The sequence below is a fragment of the Haliotis asinina genome, chromosome 15, assembly GCF_037392515.1.
Source record: "Haliotis asinina isolate JCU_RB_2024 chromosome 15, JCU_Hal_asi_v2, whole genome shotgun sequence".
Taxonomy (NCBI): domain Eukaryota; kingdom Metazoa; phylum Mollusca; class Gastropoda; order Lepetellida; family Haliotidae; genus Haliotis; species Haliotis asinina.
This window is the reverse complement of record NC_090294.1, coordinates 23,439,309-23,457,032: the sequence shown is the minus strand read 5'-3', so window position 1 is coordinate 23,457,032 and position 17,724 is coordinate 23,439,309. Positions and strand designations below refer to the sequence as shown.

Here is a 17,724-nt window from a genome sequence, read left to right as displayed (position 1 = left end):
CCGAGACCAGACTACCCCCTATTGACTGCTTTTATAGCAAGCTGAATGAGGCGTCCATCTCACGAGATGATTACTCGCACGCGACTAACGTATGGAATAAACTGGGTTGTAAGAACCTGGGTGATTATCACGACCTGTATTTGAGGACAGATGTACTGCTGTTAGCCGACGTGTTTGAGACGTTTAGGCAGACATGTTTCAAGCAGTATAAACTCGACCCCGCATGGTATTACACCAGCCCAGGTCTGTCGTGGGACGCCTTAATGGGATTTCCATGGCATCCAAACGATACGCTAAAGCAAATAATCAATACGTGAAAGGTTACGATCCTAACAAACCAACCAATCACATTCTCTACCTCGACGCAAACAACCTGTACGGCTGGGCCATGAGTCAGTATCTACCTACAGGGGGATTCGAATGGGTACCCCACGTTGATGTTATGGGGGTCGCACCAGATTCGAACAAAGGGTATATCCTCGAGGTTGACTTAGAGTATCCCAAGGAATTACACACATCGCACAACAGCTACCCCCTGGCCCCCGAACGTATGAAGGTTAACCCAGACTGGATGTCTGAGTACCAACATAACTTGTCAGGTGGGCGTGTGACAGACGTTGAAAAACTCGTGCCTAACTTAATGAATAAGACCAAGTACATCGTTCACTATCACAACCTACAGCTGTACCTGTCGTTGGGTATGAGGCTGACCAAAATACATAGGGTGCTCATGTTCGACCAGAGCCCATGGATGGAGCCCTACATCAGAATGAACACAGACCTACGAAAAAAAAGCCACCAGTGATTTTGAGAAAAATCTCTACAAGCTCATGAACAACTCGGTGTTTGGTAAGACTATGGAGAACCTGAGGAAACGCGTGACCGTGAAGCTGGTTAGATCTAGTGAGGAAGACAAGCTCAGGAAATTGATAGCCAGTCCGGCATTCAACCGAAATAAAATATTTACAGACAACCTGGTTGCCATACACATGAAGAAAAGCCACATAAAATTCAACCGGCCTGTTTACGTGGGGATGAGCATCCTCGATTTATCCAAACACCTGATGTACGACTTTTACTACAACGAGCTCAAGAAACAGTACGGCGACAGGTGTGAAGTACTGTACACTGACACGGATTCCCTGCTGATGGAGATTCGAACCGAGGACGTGTACGAGGACATGAAAAAACACCTCGATTTATACGACACCAGCGACTACCCTAAGACCCATACCCTACACAGTACGGTAAATAAAAAGGTCCTAGGTAAGATGAAGGACGAGTGTGCTGGCACGCCCATAGCCGAGTACATAGGTTTGAGACCTAAGATGTACTCCATACTGAAAGCCGACAATAGTGAGATCCGGAAGGCTAAGGGGGTTAAGAAGTATGTGGTGAAACAACACATCAAACACGCCAGATTCAAGGAAGCCCTGTTCAAGACCCGTACCTTTAGACATAAAATGAACACACTTAGAAGTGATGGGCATAAGATATACGGACTGACTATAAACAAGACGTCCCTATCGCCTATGGACACGAAACGTTGGATAGCTATTGATGGGATAAACACATACGCGTATGGACATGAAAAAATTTGAGGCTATTTACTACAGCCCGCGTGGGTACTGGAAAGGAGCTAACGCAGTAGATAAGCTAGCTAAACTAGCGCGAGTACCCCCGGAGGAAGCCAAAGCGTGGCTTGAAAAACAAGCCCTGTGGCAGATCTATTTACCGGCACCACGCTACGTGCCTAGAAGGAGGTTCGGTATTAACATACCTAATAGCATTCACCAGGCAGACCTACTGTTCCTACCCCACGATAATAGGTACAAGTATGCCTTAACCGTAGTGGATGTAGCCAGTCGTTACAAGGAAGCCGAACCCTTGACCACGAAAGATTCGGCCCAGGTAGCCAGAGGATTTGAACGTATATACAAACGCAGCCCACTGACGTGGCCAACAGAGCTGCAAGTTGACCCCGGACGGGAGTTCATGGGTGCCGTGCCACAACTGCTAGCCAAACACGATACAAAGGTCAGGCGTGGCACGGCCGGAGCCCATCGCAGCCAAGCCATAGTTGAGAGATTTAATAGAACTTTGGCTGAGCGCTTGTTCGGCTATCAGTATGCTAGGGAGATGACCACCCCTGGAAAACGATCGACTGAATGGGTCACGAGGTTACCCAAGGTGGTGTCGGCAATCAACCATGAAGTCACCCGTCTCACCGGTAAGAAACCGGCAGACGCTATCAAACTAAAATCAATAGTTGCAGAGTCGGCCGCTCCATTGCGTGGGAAGGAGAAACAGATACCAGATAGGGCCCTAGTGAGGTATCTATACCAGCCGGGGGAACACGAGGGTGATAGCCGTAAGCGGGCCACCGATCCTATATGGTCAGTCAAAACTTACAACATAGATAAAGTGGATATAAAAGCCGACGAACCTAACTTATACTACTTGAGGGATGGGCCGGGTAGGGGGTTTGTAAGAGAAGAATTATTAATCGTACCGTACGGCACAGTGTTACCTCCTACCAAGGCACAGTAATTACCGCCAACTTTTTTATAGTAGGGGTAATAGTAGCAAGAGCTAAGGGGCCCACCAACGTCTTATTCAGTAAATAAGGCGTTGTAGAGACATTTCTTGAAAGTGGTCCAGAACTATCATTCCCTATACTACTCGTACAGTCATGCATTTACTACCCTCACACCACGACAATGACGCCACGCATTGACTTGCCTTGAGTTCGGGATCGCTGGAGTATTTCGGCAAACAACAGTGGAACACCACCTTACAGCTGATATTCCCACCTCCAGTCTTCCCGATCTTGCCGTACTTGATACCATTGGGGTACCTGGCTCTATATTCAGCCTGCACCTCGTCTCCCCCTGCCTCCGCGATACTAGGAGATCCTTGTGCCAGATCCAAATCCTTCTCTACTTCGTGGACCAGCACATCAGCCTGGTGTCAGAACACATACATATGATGCAGGGGCCTAGTGGTTAAATCGTTCGCTCGTCACGTCGTAGACCAGGGTTCGATTCCCCACAATGTGTGAAGCCCATTTTCTGGTGTCCCCCGCCGTGATATATCTGGAATATAGCTAAACGCGGCGTAAAACGTAACTCACTCACATATGACACAACACAACGGTTTGTTTAAACAATTCTTACAGCCACCTGGAAATACACTAGAGGGTGAGTGAGTGAGGTTTTAGCAGTATTCAAGCAATATCATGGCTTTAACCACTAGGCAACCCACGGGTCTCTGGAAATGCACGAAACACAGCACACACTTATATATTTCCATTATTATACATAGTGGCGTTCAAAATCCTACATAATTACGTATAGAAATGAGCTTGTTTTTGTTGTTAAATATCATGATATCAACTTCTTTATGTGTTCTCACATAAAGAAGTTGATATCCATAAATATCTTCATTCTTATCATGATATTAAATAAAAATATTCACATATAGCGACCTAGTGATTAAATGACCTGACGTCTCTATCAATAGTAACAAAACAACCCTTTAGATTGTAGCTATCCTTACCCTAAATCAACGATTAAAATCATCCAGCAAAATATGATGTGTTACCAAGTTGCAGTTGGCGAAGAGCGTATCTAAGACAGGTTTAACAAATATGTTCAATGTGACGTTTCCAAAACTTACATTGAATGTTGCGGTGGCCATAGAGAAGGCTAAGCATCATTTTCACAGGTATAACGTTTGGATCATATATAATGTGTCACATGTTAATTTTCTATACATATTTAATGGACTGTGAAGATCCGGGTTAGAATTGATCGCCAGTAACCCATAAATAAACACAAAGGGAACTGGTGGTCAGACTTGTTGACACATGCCATCGTATCCTAGTTGTGTAAATTGATGCACATGCAGCTGATCACTGGATTGTCTGGTCCAGGATTGATTATTTTCAGACCGCCTCTCTATAGTGCGGCGTTAAACAACAAACAAACAAACCAATCAAAGTCAAAGATATTCGAGATATCCGAGGTCTTACAAAACCACAAATGATGGCTAATAATGGAATATTCAGGATAATGTTGCTGTTACAACCCTGAGTTTGACAGCTTTATATTTTAGGACATGACATATCATAGTAGCAAGTATTTGAGATGTTAATAGAGTAATTGCCTACCCGCTGGTGAACTATATCTCCTTGGATAAATCTCAGATTGGTGTCGAGAACGCTCGAGTCTTGCTCTGAAAGTAGAAGGTTGTTAGTTTTAACATTTTTTCAGTGAGTCTGTGTTCCGCGGGCTTCGATCTTGCTCTGCTTCTTCACATGATGCCAAGACTTAGTTCGGTGTAACTGGCTCGTCAGACTATTATGTCGACGTAACGTGGCTGATATTTAAAAATTCTCTCGTCAAAACACTAGGTAATGCAACTGCCCATTGTTCAAGTTTTCATTATTACCATCTGCAGAATACAATGTCATTTAGTTCAGGCGGAACTGACAACTTGGGCTGAGTTCACAACTAGGTTAGGAAAAAAACATGCTGAAACAATACTAGTACTGTCAGTGAATGAATACTGTTTTGACACTGATTGGACATTGATACCATGCTGTCATTGCTTTGAGATAGAATTCCCATTAAGATGGGACTTCGCCCCATTGATTTGAGTTGACTCCAGTCACTTGCAACTGAACATGTTTCAAGTGTAAACGGTGTAGCCGGAGTTGTCATTGGGGTTAAGCCGTACTGTAATTGTCTGTAGGAATACACGTGTCTACATTAACCTATAAGATAGAAATACCATGCATTGTATCACGTCAGCATAAAGTGAAATGTCACATGATCTAGACCCGTATTTACGGTAAACATTCCGGTAATGCATTACATTACAAAAAATACTCACAGCAAAACAACGTAGCGCAACATAAAGTAAACAAATCGTGATGTTGTATACATACCTCCATCTTTCATCACATCCGAGTACACGCCCTGGTCGATGCTTATAGCACACAGGAATCTGTCCTCAATCTTCCGCAGTTCCTTTCTACCACTAGATGACGTCAAGAATCCATACACATGGCGCTTGTGCATTTCAAAAGTATCCTCTTTAATGTCCAAAATAGCCATCTTTAGACTATTCACCTTCTTCTTAAAGTCCGACCCATTCCCTTTCACAGTGACAGCATCAAAATCATACTCAACTTCAACGAAATCTTTGATAAGAGACTGGAGTGATTTGGAAGGAAATGTTTTCATGTAGCGTACCTTACCGCTTGATATGTTCAGTTCCTCACTACTTGGGGGCGGAGAAGGTATCACTGGGTGTTTACCGCTTTGGTGCGGTTCTGAAACGTCTTCTGGAAGCTGTGAATCTTCTGCTTGTTGAGCGTCCTCTGGTAGTTGAGAGTCTTCTGGTTGTTGAGAGTCGTCTGATAGCTGAGAGTCGTCTGATTCTTTGGTGTCTTCTTTTAGTACATGAGTGTATTCTACGCGATGGTCGTCTGTTATTGAAGACGTATCCAATCTATTGTCGTACATGTTGTCGGACTTCTGTGGTTGGCTGTAGTACGGGTACACGATGAGACGAACATCGCCTACTTCATGGTCTCTACTCTCAACATTCGCTGCATCTTAAGTGAAAGTAGACACCGTAAAAAAATAAAGGGCTCTACCATGTTTACATCGTTATAACCGTAAGACGTAATACGCATTTCGACTACAAGGTACTGCATGTGGTCGTGACGAAAATAGCCTCGTTATATAGACTTCTGTAGAGTTAGCTTGCCTTCTATACAACGCCGGTGTGAACTTGAACTACGACTGGCAAAGTCTCATTAAACTCACCTGCCTTACTATCTGTTCACCTATGTTATTGTTAAATACAGAGTGAAATTGTTGGACGTGTATTTCTGAACCAACCTGAAGGGTGTCGGAAGGTCAGCCGAGCTGTGTTGTCAGAGAGAACATCAATGAAGTCAAGTTTCCCGCCCCCGGATACTTCCCGGCTCTCGAAGTACCTCCATAACACCTCTCTGTCTGGCAGCTTCATCGTGGATTCGGGTTCGACGATGACTCTCCGGTCGTCTGTATATACCAGACAAACAGTTCATGTTTGTTAGTTACTGAAACAGTGCTAGTTCGTCCTTACATTATCAAATGCAATAGGCGTAAAAGGATTATATTCATTTAGCAGGCACTATAACAGTAATTAATATAACATTTTTGATTACATGTCATTTTTTATACTTACCTGGTAGAAAGCCAACAATGCCCACGTGAGTGGCGCTTACTCAATTTCTCTCATAACACAGTCTACAAAAAGTAGAGATGCGAGGTCAACATACGGGCGGTAGGTCACCCAGGTCACGAGATGACCTGGACACGTCATTCCCTTACCCAGCGAGGCAAACAACAAAACCCTCAGGAGGGGAGGCTGGGCGGGAACTCCCGACTGTTGGCTTTCTACCAGGTAAGTATAAAAAATCACATTTAATAAAAAATGTTATATTTTTTACATACTTATCAGGTAAGAAAGCCAACAATGCCCAGAATGGCACAGAGGCGGAGGGCTGAGAGCGTGGACGCGAGACCTCGCCCGTGCGTCTCTACGTAAAGAGGAACCAAGAAACCCTGAGGAGAGCGATCCACCGGCATCCGCCTCCGCACTAGAGGGCGGGTAGGACACCAACCGCTGTCCGGACATCTCCGATAAGGAGGAGGGATCGGCCGACAACCCCGGAAGGGAAACCCAACACGAGAAAAGACAACTCAACACTGAAGGAGTGGAGAGAAGCAACAGAAAAGTTTATTTGAGGCAAAAAGGGTGTGTAGCTGAGGTCCCCAGCTTGGCACCATACGAGAGGCGGGGGAGTGTAGGCCGCTTAAAGAGGAGCAGCCCCGCGCCGAATTAAAGGGTAAGGACCCCCCGTTCTTTGCTGGGCAAAGACCTGGGATCCTAGCCTTGAAATGCCCGCCAGATCCTCGTTGGAGAGGGTTCGTAAATAGTGGTTGGCGAACACCAAGCCAGACTTCCAGAAGCAGCCCGCCATGATGTCCGCCACCGCAATGTTGCGGTGATAAGCCATGGTGGCCGAGACGGCCCTGATCTCGTGTGGGTTGGTTCGAGTCGGAAGAGGTCTGTCCTGGCCTTTGTAGGCCTCTATGATGGCCGACCGAAGGTATACCCCAAGAGCTCTCCGATCAATCTCCCTTTTGCTCCTCTGGGAGTGAGGGAGGAAGAGCCTCCGCTGCCCCCGCCTAAGGGAGCGGGTATGGTCGGTATACACTCGGAGAGCCCTGACAGGGCAGAGAGAGAGTGCTCCCTCCTCCGTCGGGTCTACCAACAGCCCTAAGGAAGGGATGTGGAAGGTACGTCCCAGTTCGTCTGCCTGTTGGTTCTTGCAAACGAAGTCGGGGGCGAGGCCCAAGGACGCAGATCCTCCATCCGTGGCCTCAAATCTCAGGAGATCCGCCTGAAGAGCGTGAAGCTCCGATATTCGGGCCGCCGAGGCCATGGCCACTAGAAAGGTGGTCTTCACCGTGACGCGGAGGAGGGGAACCTCTTCCAGAGGCTCATAAAAATCTTGACTTGAGATGGTCAAGGACCACTGCCAGATCCCACTCAGGAGCCCTCGGCTTGCGCCGACCCTCCGCCTGTCAGAAAGACTTGATGAGCTCCCTCAGTACAGAAATGTCCAGTCCCGGCGACCTCTTCCTTATAACGGACATGATGGCCGCCAGATTGGTGTTAATGGAGGAGGCCTTGAGCCCTCGAACGTTGCGCAAGTGAACCAGATAATCAGCTATCTGGGGAAGAGTGGCAGAACCGGCCTCCACGCCGTTGTCTTCACAGAAGGAGGAAAAGGAACCCCACTGGAAGTCGTAGAGCTTCTGCATGGTTTGCCTCTGTGAGGAAGCCAAGGCCGAGGCTACTCGCTTGGAGTGTCCACTGTTCCTGAGCCCCCTTTGAATACAAGCCAAACGTGCAGATCGAATACCTGAGGGTTTTCGTGAACACGGCCGCTTGGCTTGCTTATGAGAAGGTCCCTCCGGTGAGGGATCTGAACGGGATCCTGCAGACAGAGTCTGCGAAGGGGAACGAACCAGGGCCGGGCAGGCCACATGGGAGCCACCAGAAGCAGTCTGATGGACTTGGTGGTCTGAAGCTTGGCCACTACCTGTGCTAGAACCGCTGGGGGAGGGAAGGCATAAGCGTCCATCCCTTCCCACTCTAACGACAGTGCATCGACGGCCCAGGCCGCTGGGTCCAGCACGGGGGATACATAGATCGGGAGCTGGCAGTTCAGCCTGGTGGCAAACAGATCCAACATGGGCCTGCCGAACTGGAGACAGAGGGACTGAAACGTCCGCGGGTTCAGTTGCCACTCTGTCGAAGGAGGCGCGTCCGGCGGGGAGAGAACATCTGTCAGGACGTTCTTGGCTCCTGGAATGTGAACTGCACGGATGCTCAGGCAGAGCCTGTCTACCAGTTCGAACAGGCGGAGGGTCAGGTCTAGGAGAGGAGTGGCTCTGGTGGAGCCTTGACGATTGATCGTCCAGGCTGCGACTGAGCTGTCCGTGTGGACCAGTAAGGTCTGGTGCCTGAGGGGAACAGACCAATGGAGGATGGCAAGTCGTACGGCGTCCAACTCCAGCACATTGATGTGCCGGTCCTGCTGGGCTGCCGACCAGGTACCTGCCGTCTGGTCCGACCCCAAGTGAGCGCCCCATCCTTGGGTGGAGGCGTCCACGAAAAGGTGACTGGTCGGGAGAGGTGTCCTTAGGGGAACTTTGAGGACGTTGTCGTCCACTTGCCACCAGGTGAGGAAGTGTCTGAGGTGAGGTGGGAGACTTATTGGGTGAAGACAGTGGGTCTCCCTGACTTGCTCGTTGAGGAACACCTGAAGAGGTCGGAGCATCAGCCTCCCCCTTATGGTTAGGTCCTGGGCTGACGTCAGGAGGCCCAATATCCGCTGCCACTGCCTGAGGGACAGGGGCTCTGATAGTGCCCGAGTCATCAGGGGCGCTAGCCTGGTCATCCGCTCCTTGGGTACAAAAGCCTTGAAGGCTACTGTATCCAGTATGGCACCTAGGTATTGGAGAGAGGTGGTTGGTACCAGGTCCGACTTTTCCAGGTTCACTAGCCACCCTAGGCGTCGAAGGAGGTGGATGACGAGGTCCCGTTGCGCCTCGAGAATGGAGGGCGAAGGGTTGTGAGCGAACCCATCGTCCAGGTACATAAGGAATTGGACCTGGAGTTCGTGGAGGAACTGGACGATGGGTTGGGTCACACGAGTGAACAGCCATGGGGCAGAGGAAATCCCGAACGGGAGGACATTCCACTGAAAGTGCCTGCCCCCCATGACGAAACGGAGGTACCTGCAATCCGCCAAGTGAATGGGGATGTGCAGGTACGCATCCTGGAGATCGAGGGACACCATGTAGCCCGAGGGCTCCAGTAACCGCATGACTGATGGAACAATCAAGAGTCAAAAATATGGCGGCTGTTCGAGGTAGGAGGAGTTGAACTCCTTCAAGTCGTGAATCAGCCGCCATTTCTCCGAGTTGCGTTTGGGCCTGACAAAAACGGGGGAATAGAACCCGGGAGTCAGATCCTGGAGGGGGATTTCCTGAACTGCCCCCTTGGAGACTAGAGACTCCACCTGCTCTAAGGTGAGTTGGAACCTGACCGAGTCCATCCGACGTTCCACCGGAGAGCAGGTTAGAGGGGGCGGAGAGGAGATCGGGATGCGGAAGCCACGCTCCAGGATCCGACACACGAATGGGTCTAGTCCTAGCTGACGCCAGTTTGGGACAAAGAGGCTCAAGCCGCCGCCAACGGGTCCGTCGAATGGAGGAATGATAGGTGGCGGAAGGATTGGAGGGCACCAAGAGTCACTTCTTCTTGGACGTCCACTTGCCCTTGTTCCGCTTCCGCGGAGTGCCCTTGCTGGGGGTTTGGAATCCCTGGTTAGCCTGGCTGGGCTGGTTGGACTGGTTCGTGGGTCCTCGGCCACGACCTCCGAACCGAAAGTCCACCTTCCCTGTCCGCTTCCTAGGAGTGGATTGGTCTGCTGGAGGACCTCCCTGACGCTTGCGGGGGGTGGAACCTGCTGAGGGTCCACCACCCGTCATGATCCGATTGGTTAGGTCCTGCTGCTGGATCTCATGGCGAGTGCGGAGAGCTTCTGGGATTTCCCCCGCGAACAAGGTGTCTGCCGACACTGAGGCGTGACGGAGGGAGTCCCTAATCTCCGGAGGGAGATTAGTGCGCCCCAGGAAGTCTTACCGTCTGAGGTTGGTAATGGCAGCTGAAATCCTAGCAGCCGACAGGGTGACTTAAGCCACTCCGCCAGCTACCGCACCAAATGCCCTATACAGAGGTTCCTCACCCTGTTCCATCCCTGCCTCCTTGGCGAAAGTGGCAGGCGTGAGCAACATAGTTGCTCAGCCCCACAATGGATCTGGCCTCCTTGTCCAAATGGATATGGTGATTGTCCGACACCTTGTGGGGTACCCCAGCAGAAGCAACACGAGAGATATCGGGATCCAAGGAGGGAGGATCTAAAGGAATGGGCGAGTTCGCCACTGGAAGCCTGATCCTCTGTTTGTCTGAGAGGAGGAGCTGAGGGGTAAGGCGACCTGGTCCGGCGGTGGCAACAGCCTCCTTCAGTTCCTTAGCGGCTGCTTCAAGGAAGCGGTGCGGAGGGAGGACTTTCCGAGGGGAGAGAACACAGTCTTCAGGGCAGAAAGACTCGCCTCTCGCCCTAGAAGCGGCAGAAGGTTGATCGTCCACCTCCGCCAACACCACACCGGTGTATTCCGCAATTGCCTCCAGTCTAGACGCAGAGTCAGAGACTGGAGGGTTAGGCTCTGGAAGGACAGGGTCGCTGTCATCCCCCACCTCCTCCGGGAGGATAGGAATAAGTGGAGGGTCTCTTGTGTTAGTGAACTCCCTAGAGGGGGAGGACCTGGGAGAAGGAGAGCGCCTCGGGGAGTGAACAGGCGTCCGCCTCCGGAGGCGGAGCGGAGAGGAGGGTTCAGCGGAACGTGCCGATGTGGGCGGACCAAGGCGTTGATCAAGGATGGACTCCACTAACCCTTTAACAGAAAGAAGAAGCCTCTCTGAGCGAACCTGCTCCCTGTCACGAGACTTCTTCGCTTTTTTCTCCTTCCTTCTCTTCTTCTCCTTCCTCCCCTCCGGTGATACGGCTACGTCCTCCCTCAGGAGGGGCCGAGAGGGAGAGACGGAACGGGAGCGAGTAGCGCTCCCCTCTGGCATAGTCCTGATGGGGTCCGACTCCATTCCTGACTGAGAGTCGAACTCCTCCGCCTCCTCGTGAATAACTAACTCCTCTGATGCGGAGGGAGAGGGAGGGCGGATGGGAGAGCAAGGCACTGATCGTCTAGATGACGCCGAAGACACTGGCGAACCTGCGGAAGGCGCTGCCTTCTTCCGATGAGACTCCCTCTCGCTCTTCCTAAGTACTGCCAGGTACTGACGAAAGTCCCGCTCAGAGAGGACCTCACACTCTGCACAAGAGTTATCCGCAGCGCAGGGACTCTTGCAAAGCCTACACAATGTGTGAGGATCCCACTTAGCCGACTTCCTAGTGCCGCACTGAGTGCAGAAGGAGGCGAATACCACGGTGGAACGCACGACAGGGTACGCTGCCGAGGGGTGACGGCAGAGTAAACTCCTATCCGAGGAGGATAGGCACGTCACAAGCGAATGGTCCGACCAGGCGGAAGGTTCGCCTGTCCTCCGCCTCTCCGTCAAGGCGAAAGGTCCGCCAATGCTCCTCTACACCACACAAGGGTTGAGGGGAACGACAGAAGAATCTCCTAGCGAAGGGTCCGCCTAGGCGGAGGGTCCGCCTGACCTCCGCTACTGCGCACAAAGGCGCAGGTGAACGATTGTTAAGGAACCCCTAACGAAAGGTCCGCTCGGGCGAAGGGTTCGCCTGTCCTCTGCCTCTCCGTCAAGGTCCGCCTATCCGCCAACCCGCCTATCCGCCAGCGAGTAACGCGGAAGCCCGACATGGGTCCAAGTGCACGAGCCACACAAGCGTGAACCGAGACACAATCGGGACACCCGTGAAGCACGTGCAAGTGGGACGACGGCCGACGACCCACAAACTGCTGGCAAGAAAGAAAAAATCAGCTAGTCACAGATAACGAAAAACACCTAAAAGCGACTAGAATGATGATAGTAGAGAGAGAGAGAGAGAGAGAGAGATAGAAAAATGCAATAAACAAAGCACACACTTAACTAGAATCCAGTAGAGCGGCCAAGCAACACGTCTTGACTCGCTCGTCTCTAGTAAGGGAATGACGTGTCCAGGTCATCTCGTGACCTGGGTGACCTACCGCCCGTATGTTGACCTCGCATCTCTACTTTTTGTAGACTGTGTTATGAGAGAAATTGAGTAAGCGCCACTCACGTGGGCATTGTTGGCTTTCTTACCTGATAAGTATGTAAAAAATATTGCAAATATCAACATGCACTTACATTTAGCAGGCACTGTAGCAGTAACTAATATTGCAAATATCAACATGCGCTTACATTTAGCAGGCACTATAACAGTAACTAATATTGCAAATATCAACATGCACTTGCATTTAGCAGGCACTATAACAGTAATTAATATTGCAAATATCAACATGCACTTACATTTAGCAGGCACTATAACAGTAACTAATATTGCACAAATCAACATGCACTTACATTTAGCAGGCACTATAACAGTAATTAATATTGCAAATATCAACATGCACTTACATTTAGCAGGCACTATAACAGTAACTAATATTGCACAAATCAACATGCACTTACATTTAGCAGGCACTATAACAGTAACTAATATTGCACAAATCAACATGCACTTACATTTAGCAGGCACTATAACAGTAACTAATATTGGAAATATCAACATGCACTAACATTTAGCAGGCACTATAACAGCAACTAATATTGCAAATATCAACATGCACTAACATAGAGCAGTCGGTATAGCAATAACTAATAGAGCAATATTCCCCTAAATATGTCCTAATAAATATAGGACATTTCAAATGACAGTAACTTTACTTTTACCTTCAACAGCCAGACCAGGTAATTGTTGCGCCATGTTCTTCTGTTCAGAGGTCTGCAAAATGCAACGCACTGTCTGTATAGTCAGACACTCGTCTTCCTCATATATAGTTCAAACTGTACACCAGTTCCTGAATCACCTTTAGGGTTCTGGTCTGTATCTCTTAGGAGATAATTGACAGAACGTCAGCGCTATTATACCTAACCCTTCCATGTCGAGTTCAATCCTATCCCATCATGTGTTTGTAAATTCAAGGTACTCAGTCGGACTGATTTTTCAGCCATGGCTTCCTATAGGGAGTATGAGGAGAGTGTGGGATCGGGATGTACTTTTCAGACACAGCAATCACTGCATGCACTGATAATTGTGGACGGGTATTTCCCCGTCTATGGAAACTCAGTGTTCAAGGTTCACGTATTACGTAGAAAACATGAGATCAAGGCAGCGTTGCCAAGAATTAAACTCCCCAGCTACAGGTTTACTCAGTAACCACAATAGAACGCCAGGATATAACTACTGGTTCACTCACTACCAAAACATCACTCATGAACTATTGGTTCAATCAAGAATAGAACTCCTGAAATATCGGTTCACTCACTACTCCAATAGAAAGTATCGATTAGGACTACCCAGAAAATAAACAACTTAACAAAACAATTATCCAAGTACTGTTTCAGCTGGAACACACTGGGGGAATATTCAGTCATTCACTACGCAAAAGTAAGCACCCGTACCTGATGAAATTAGTCCTTGACTCATTCGTAACTCAGAATAAAGTGTAGAAACACTTCCAGCAAAAAAGACATACAGATACAAAAAGATACAATACAAAAAACAGCATCCCATGTCACAGTTTACCTATTACCCAGAAGAGGAGATCCCTTTGAAGTGCATAAAACACTCCAGCCACAGGTTCATTCATTAACCGAATAAACACTAAGGTTTATTTTTCATTTGTAAAGTGTGAAAAATCCCCAATCTTGACTACTTCCGGTTGTTAGATTCCATGCAATACATTGCATCATAGCATGATCTGATGATCTTTGGTACCGTTGTTAAAAAAGCGATCTTAACGCTGAGAACTTTCGTAACTCCCATACCTTAACACTGACGTGCGACTAAGAATGTTTCAAACAACGACACCCTGGTCAAGGTTAAAACGTTCTACAGTCTTGGATCTTACAGATTTAAAATAGATCTCAAAGACATACGGGAGACTTTATCTAACATACAGAACACACAGCTCCCCCTGTGCTGGGTGGTTGTTTAACGCCGCACTCGGCAATATTCCAGCTATATGGCAGCGGTCCAGACAATCCAGTGGTCAACGGCATGAACATCGTTCTATGCAACTGTGTCAACCAAGTCAGCGAGTCTTACCATCTGGTTAGTCAAGGGTTACTGGAGATCAATTCTAATCCTGTTATTCCTGTGTTGGTAAATGTATTACATTACTTGTAAGAGATCACTTTTCTCAGCAACTACCCAGCAACTATTCAGTTCTTGCTCATCACTGATTCTTACCTGACCCTGAGGACCAAGTAACAGTGTTGATACCCTGCTGTACCCGGCGTTATGTCTCTATATGGCTGGAGTAAGGACCCAAGCACTTGCTTGCCCAACTTCCTGAATGTACAAGTGACATGCAGTTTATGTACACGCAACAGGTATAATATCTGGTTTCTTGAGTATGAAAGCAAACAGCCCAACACTAATCCAGTGCTGAGGGGCAAATTAACCCAGTCTGACTGGTCGACTAACGTCTTTCAGAACAGCCGGGTAATAAGAAACGTCAAGTCATACCCCGTCATTTGATCCCATTATGCTGATTCCCCACTACACTGACATCTTTACCTCATTCACTTCCTGAACCACTAAAGCTGTGTCAGTTCATTGTCTGTGCTGTGTATCTATGAATACATGCTTTAATTCACATATTTGTCGAGTTGGAGGTCAAAGGGAAATGGTTTAATCTGGTTCCTGACGTCATTAACAATCAGGAAGAGAATATTGGTGTGACTCCAGGACGTAACGTCATCCGATTTGTTACGAGAATAGTTATTGCAGCGTGTGGAAAGCTAACATCTTAAGTCTATGTCTACTGTACTTTAATGTGTAAACTTTCTTCCGACAGATGTGTGTTGCATATATCAAACAAAACATTTTGCCCACGATATAATTGCAAGACATTATCATGAATTGTTGCTGATGACTTTGAACCAATACGACATATTCACTTGAAGTACATATAACAACAAAGAGTCCTTCTTAATAAAAGAATACATTACAACGTCCGCACGTTGAATATATGATCGTATTCGCTGGTGCGTTGTGTATAGAATCACTGTATGTCTGGCCCGATTATGTATGTTGGGTGTTTTTCTTTATGCGAACCCATGGTGTTGATCGTCATTTATCTACACTTATCTCCCTTCTTCTTCCGGGTGTTGGCTATTCAAGACTTGTTACCTACTCAGGGAATAGCCGCGCTCAACGTTGCTTAACGTCAAGTGATTCGTGACCTGAGCTCTATGCACAGATCCACACACCATCACATAATAGATATAATAAGTAATGTTTACAACAAACCGCACTTGTTTCTCATAAAGTAATTCTGTGAACGGATTGATGCCAAATGACATGTCCAGTAGTATTAGTATTAGAAATTAGAAATTAGGTATGTGACAACTTAATAACTTTCTCCTTCGGATTTAATGTTTTAGTCTTTGAATGTATCAAAGTTCGAATTCTTTATAAATAAGTAAATAATCCTAACAAAGCACGTGGAATCTGACACTGGATCCTTGTATGAGTAGGGGAAGAAACTCTAAATGGTGAACTGCAGCTGAGAACATTGTGCCACCTTTCCTCCTCAACCAGAATTACTTCATAAGTTTCAAATCTGTTATTTGAGTCAACGCGCCCCACTTTTCTTACTGAGATTGTTTTCTTTAATATTTTGTAAGTCCAACATGAACATTCAAAACTAATGGTTGTATAAACCTCGTTGGCACCCAGCCCAGTATAGACTATCAGAAGCCATTTGCATTGGAAGCCCAGTCTCTTCGCCATTAATGACTGCATGCCATTGTACCCGTGAAGATCCGGGTAGAACTGGTCTTCAGGAATCATGCTTGTCATAAGAGGCGAATAACGGGGCCGCTGATATGGTTGACTCATGTCCATTGATTAGATCTGTGCTCATATAGCTAATCACATTATTGTCCAGACTTTGATTATTTACAGACTGCCGCCATATAGCTGAAATGCTGCAGAGAGCGGCGTAAAGCAACCAAACCACCACCAACGAAAAAGAAAAACCCGCAAGTCAAAACAATCCATTGTTAACTGTGGTATAGAACATCAGTCATGTCTTCAGTTATGTAGCTGAAGCTGACTAAAGTTCACTGAAATTTATAAAAAATCTCACTGTACCATATAAACGTCACACATAAATTATGTACCATACACTGTAAACTGTATACATGGTACAGTATTACCAACTTGCCTATATCTATTTGTTGTTGAATGAACAAGAGACAGTACTATTTTTCAGCGTTCAGTAGTATTCCAAATATTTGGCTCACAAAAAGATGTTACCCACTGTATCTGTTTGGTGACTCTAATGAAGGTTAAGAAGGCAAAATGAGTTCTATACAAAAAGTTCTTAATCTGAATCAGACCAAACAATTTACTTAAGGAAATACTAATTGTCACGCCGTCACGATCATCAAAATTTGTAGTAGGTAAAACATGTCTCATTTCCCCTAAACAGTAGCTTTACAGTCTCATTTCCCCTAAACAGTAGCTTTACAAGTGCATGCATAGGCACGTAATCCTGTTATTAAGTAGCATTTAATAGGAAAGCATTTCAATTAGACTTCAAACCTCTATTGCGTCTGGAAAAAAAGAATCATATAAGAATATAAGATATTGTGTTTATCAAATACAAACGCATTGGCAACTGCACGTAGGCGCCCTACAGATACTACAATGGCTGGGCTTAGCGGTATGACAAATCTAGCGCTATCCTTATTCACTCACTTAATACAACTTGAGATACGTTTTTTAAAGCGAGGAGTAAAGCAGTATATTGTTGGTCATTGTTGTCAAAGGATTATTTAATGCATACTTATGTAACATCTTTTCATCGTTTAAAGCCACGTATGAAACAAATTCATGAATGGTCTTTCAATTACCGACTAAATAAAGCTGATCATATACATAAACTATATACTTAGGCGGACAAGGCATCAAGATCAAGTCAGAATATAGTTTCTTTGACGGATGACAAGAAGCGCCGTAGTGCGTGAATGAGTGAATTTAGTTTTACGCCGCAATATCCCAGCAACATAATGACCGGGGATACCAGAAATGGGCTTCACACATTGTTCCCATATGGGGATTCGAACCCAGATCTTCAAGAAGCGCAGTAATTTAAAGCGAAGTATAACGTATTGGCAAAGTATACGGATGTGTCCATTGGGTCTGTAAAATCCAATGTAGCAGAGATCAATGGGTATCTGGAATACTCTCATATTTGTCAACCAACACATGCCCAACTGTACCCATACCTTTTATATGCGACAGAACTGATAATGACCAGTTCCTGTGGCGACTCACTCGTTTTAATATTG

The 17,724-nt window shown here is 47.0% G+C and overlaps 1 protein-coding gene across 2 annotated transcripts in view; it reads right to left on the bottom strand.

The window, feature by feature from the left end:
• The window catches only part of LOC137265471 (protein mono-ADP-ribosyltransferase PARP14-like), a 37,616-nt gene extending 22,889 nt beyond the window's left edge, over window positions 1-14,727 (bottom strand). Inside the window, exons 1-6 of one of the 2 annotated variants that reach the window (XM_067800876.1) lie at window positions 14,612-14,727; window positions 13,090-13,141; window positions 5,913-6,077; window positions 4,952-5,623; window positions 4,172-4,236; window positions 2,743-2,964 (exon numbers count right to left, since the gene is read on the bottom strand). In XM_067800876.1, coding sequence (XP_067656977.1) covers window positions 2,743-2,964; window positions 4,172-4,236; window positions 4,952-5,623; window positions 5,913-6,077; window positions 13,090-13,123 — 1,158 coding nt within the window. In that variant the 5' untranslated portion in view covers window positions 13,124-13,141; window positions 14,612-14,727. The remainder of the gene's footprint in view (window positions 1-2,742; window positions 2,965-4,171; window positions 4,237-4,951; window positions 5,624-5,912; window positions 6,078-13,089; window positions 13,142-14,611) is intronic. The other variant, XM_067800875.1, reaches the window with a different exon arrangement.
• Between the last annotated feature and the right edge of the window lie 2,997 nt (window positions 14,728-17,724).